Genomic DNA, 4,217 nt, shown 5'->3' with positions numbered 1-4,217 from the left:
ATATTTACGTCGGAAGAAAAAAACCGATTTTTTTCAAAGGTTGATTTCATCCCTTCAAAACGGAATAAAGCACCAACAAAAAATAGTTTTGTATTACGGATGAACTGCCCTACTTTTACACAAAGTTTCAGATTTTTGTGGATTTTCGGATTCCCTAACTTCCCTTGTAAGTAAAGTTCGAAACGTCTCAAAATCAAGAATTTTAAGAATGTAATTAATTCATTGAATAAATGATATTTTAAATTGTGACCTAAAAATTGCTCATTTAATTGACCTGATACTTATTCTAATTATTTGCTCAAAAATACGAGCTGCTCTCATTTCTATTATTATTAAAATAATATATTTTAACACATGGAAAATGAAAATGACGGAATGTTATTTAACTCAAGGAAATTACAACTGCTACTTTCATATTTAATAATGTATGACGAGTACTTTCCTTCAATAATATTGCGTAATAGCAAGGACAGCGATTCTGTGTCAAGTGTTTGCGTATAGCTAAAATATATTTATATAAAATCATACATAAATCTTCAATAGTAAAGTATATATTTACCAAGGTTAGGAAATAATTCGTTACTTGTAACAAAGTTACAGTTACTTTTTTTCAATAACTGTAACTTAACTTCGTTACTTTCTTTCCATGTGTAACTGTAACTTAACTTAGATTTTTTAAGTAACTAGTAACTAATTTAATAGTTACTTTTACAGTTACTTTATATATGTGAAATCGTCACTTTCATGGATCAAAATTATGCAACTCTTTCGCTCAATCACCTAATTGTAATGTTGATTGTAATTATACGAAATATTTAAATGCTCATATTTAAATACGCGCATTACTTTTCTTTTTTAAATAAAATTATATAATATATAAATGTAAACCACTCTCTTTTTTATAATGTCACGTCTTTTTTTTTATAATGCTAATGTTGCTTTATTAAAAGTAACTGAAAAGTAACGATTCGTTACTTTTTGAGTAACTGTAACTGTAACATGTTACTTTTTGGAGTCGGTAACTTGTAACGGTAACTAGTTACTTTTTGAGAAACAAAAACTGTAACTAGTTATTTTTACAAAGTAACTTTCCCAACCTTGATATTTAATAGTTATAAAATCTTACTTTACAAATAAACAACCTTGCACGCAATTGGTTGCTTATTCATTGATATATGCATATTAAACATTATTAAACATTCATACTCTTATTTAAACGATTCCTTCCACGTTCTACCGACTTGTACCAATAAAACATATATAATGACGAACGCTCCGAGGAGAAGCAAAGAAACGTCTGAGTATTACGATCAACGTATTGAAAAGCTCGCGGTGTAACATATTATTTTTCTTGTAAAAAAAATAGTCTCATCGAACCGAAGAAAATAGTGCAATCTGAAATTCTATAATTGCTGCTTCATCTGACAGGTAAGTAATAAGTAAAACGCGAGAAAAACATAAATATGAAGTGATCTAATTATTTAAGTTTCAGTGCGTACAGTACGAACAAAAGTGTGCGAAATTGTTTGATTATTTTCCAATAATCGAAGATTTGCATAACAGTTCAAATAATTCAAGTGTGAAGGAAAATTTTAGCAAAAATAATTGTTTCTTGCAGAATAAAGAACAAGCGTTAGTTTTTATTGTATTTTTTCTGTCATTATAATTTATCTATATCAAATTCGGATATGTTTGTCTACAATTCTAAATATCAATATAAAGTACAATATAAAGTTTGAGTAAAATATTCCTATGAATTATTGAGAGAATTTCGAATCAGTGATTGTCTGTAATTTTTTATTTTTTCATTATTTATTATAAATTTTTATTTATAATTACATCTTAATATTCAAAATAGACAAAGGTTTTTACGTGAATCAAAAAATTTATATTATTTCAAAATGTGATATGTGTTGTCGGATGACATTACATGCAAAAAAAATTCTTTAGAGCAACAATTTAGAACAATAAATTGATTTCGTTACACAAATGTAATGAATAAGAAAATAAATTTTAATAAAGTAGTAATTTGCTATCTTGCTATTTATCTTGTACATTTTTGTTATACACTATAATTTATAAAACAGTTATTTATGTTGCTGAAAACTAAATGTATTAGCATTTTTTCAATAATGCCTTTTGCATAAATAAGAAACAAAGTAGATATCTGTAAATATTTATAGAAATATATAAGGGAAACGCGGTGATTTATTCACGCAATCGCGATTTGTTTTTAAGAGTACCTACAGACAAACGTTATTTAAATAGCAGTTTCGCTATTGTAATCACATTTGTTGCATAACAAAACTAATTGCATAAATATGAGTATGTCGAAGTATTCATGGATAATAAATTGTGTAAATTCTTATCAAGACTAGACATAGTGGAAACACAAAATTAATTTTTTCGAAAATAAAAGATAATTGAGATATTGTCAATTCGCGAAATTCTCGATTAACTTAATAAACATACACAATTTTTCCTTACTAAAAAGGCAGAGTGAAATCGATTTATTGAAGTGTAAAGTTTCTTTTCCGCGATTTCTGATTGGCTCTTTCATTGCGCTTACTTCGCAAGCAGCTGTCATTGCATATTTTGACAGTTGTGTATATTGAGGTTGATAGAGTGTATAGCAAATATAGTAAAATGTGAAAAATATTAAATAGCACGCGTGAAGCACGCGTCTGTAATGCTATAGTCTTTTAAAAAAATCGAAGAAGAAGAGATATGACTTCTAGTTGTATAAAACTTTTATTTACAGGCAAAATAAACGAGTTAAATGGATATCAGATCTCTACACGGATAGAATTTTATTTTAAAATTTACCCTGAAAATCATGTTAATCATAAGACAATATAGTATTTCAAATTTTATGTAATTTTTATTATTTTTTTAAATATATACTATAACAAATTGATTGTAATGTACAGTAAAATTTATTGTAATGCACAGCAAAATTTGCCGAAATACTATATTATCCCACAATTAACATAATTTTTAGGGTAAATTAAAAAAAAATTCTCTCCGTGTATGATAATTTGCATTTAGCAGGAAGATTTAGCGAGAAATATGAAAATTTTGGGCGTGAAATTTGTACCGTTAAATGAAACTTTGGAAAAAAGACTACAAACGTTGGTTGTCGCATCATGGTTATTTATTTTCGCTTTCGGTGATATTTTGGGACTCTTACTCACGGCATATCTTCTACTTTACACAAAAACAATACGTTATTTCTTGCTACCGTATTTTCTCTGGATGTATTATGATTGGGACACTTGCAATCGTGGCGGTAGAAGGTAACGATTCTATTAATCTCTATAAAGATAGCCGACATTGTATATGATAAATAAAATCCTTGACAATCGCTTAAGGTAATGCTAGTGTGATAGTTGAACTTCAAAATATTGCTGTTTTACAGATGACTTGTGCATATATGTGTGCGACATTGATGTAGTAGTGCATAGATGCTTACGTCTGATATTGAAATATATTACTACATCGGTGTCGCACGCGTACATGCAATATTGATAATATGATATTTTCCAACCATCCGTTCTCTTGTACTAAAGCACCTAGATTTATCAATAATATTAATTTTTTATGTAATCTCGATAAATACTTGTGGTATACGTACAAGGTTTAAAACTTTTATGCTCAGCACATGTTGTCATGAGTCATCTGCAGAAGATGATAATTTTCTAATTTTTTTTTCGTTTTTTGTATCCAAATGTAGTCCGTTATTGTCAATACTTTAATTCTGGAAAAGGATTTATAATTCCGTGAAATTAATAAAAAGATCGGATGATCCGAAAATAACCATGTTCAATCAATAAAAAAGACACCTGTGTTCAGCATTGCCAGTATTACAATAAAAAAGTAAAACGTCCGTGATAATAGTCATTAAATTTTATGTACGAGAATAATTTTAGTCGCAATAAAAATTTTTTAAGAGATGATAATCATTATTGTTTAAGAATTTATTAATGTTTAAAGAATGACCATTATACTTTACATTTCAGTGAATTGTGGACAAGATTAGGAAGAAACAACATATTATGGCGCCTTTTTTGCAATTATTTTCCAATAAAATTAGTGAAAACGGTTGATCTAGATCCCAAAAAGTCTTATCTCTTCATTTGTATGCCTCATGGAATTTTATCGACGGGAGTAATGGGTTCATTGACATCAGATGTATTGGACTGCAAGAAGCTATTTCC

The 4,217-nt window shown here is 28.1% G+C and overlaps 1 protein-coding gene across 1 annotated transcript in view; it reads left to right on the top strand.

Moving 5' to 3' along the window:
- The first annotated feature begins 1,271 nt into the window (after nucleotides 1–1,271).
- LOC105455020 (2-acylglycerol O-acyltransferase 1-like) overlaps nucleotides 1,272–4,217 on the top strand; it is an 11,026-nt gene continuing 8,080 nt past the window's right edge. Inside the window, exons 1-2 of the mRNA XM_011698050.1 lie at nucleotides 1,272–1,428; nucleotides 3,049–3,296. Coding sequence (XP_011696352.1) covers nucleotides 3,070–3,296 — 227 coding nt within the window. The 5' untranslated portion in view covers nucleotides 1,272–1,428; nucleotides 3,049–3,069. The remainder of the gene's footprint in view (nucleotides 1,429–3,048; nucleotides 3,297–4,217) is intronic.

This window comes from Wasmannia auropunctata, unplaced genomic scaffold, assembly GCF_000956235.1.
Source record: "Wasmannia auropunctata unplaced genomic scaffold, wasmannia.A_1.0 LD335963.1, whole genome shotgun sequence".
Classification (NCBI taxonomy): domain Eukaryota; kingdom Metazoa; phylum Arthropoda; class Insecta; order Hymenoptera; family Formicidae; genus Wasmannia; species Wasmannia auropunctata.
This window is presented reverse-complemented; position numbering and strand designations above follow the sequence as displayed.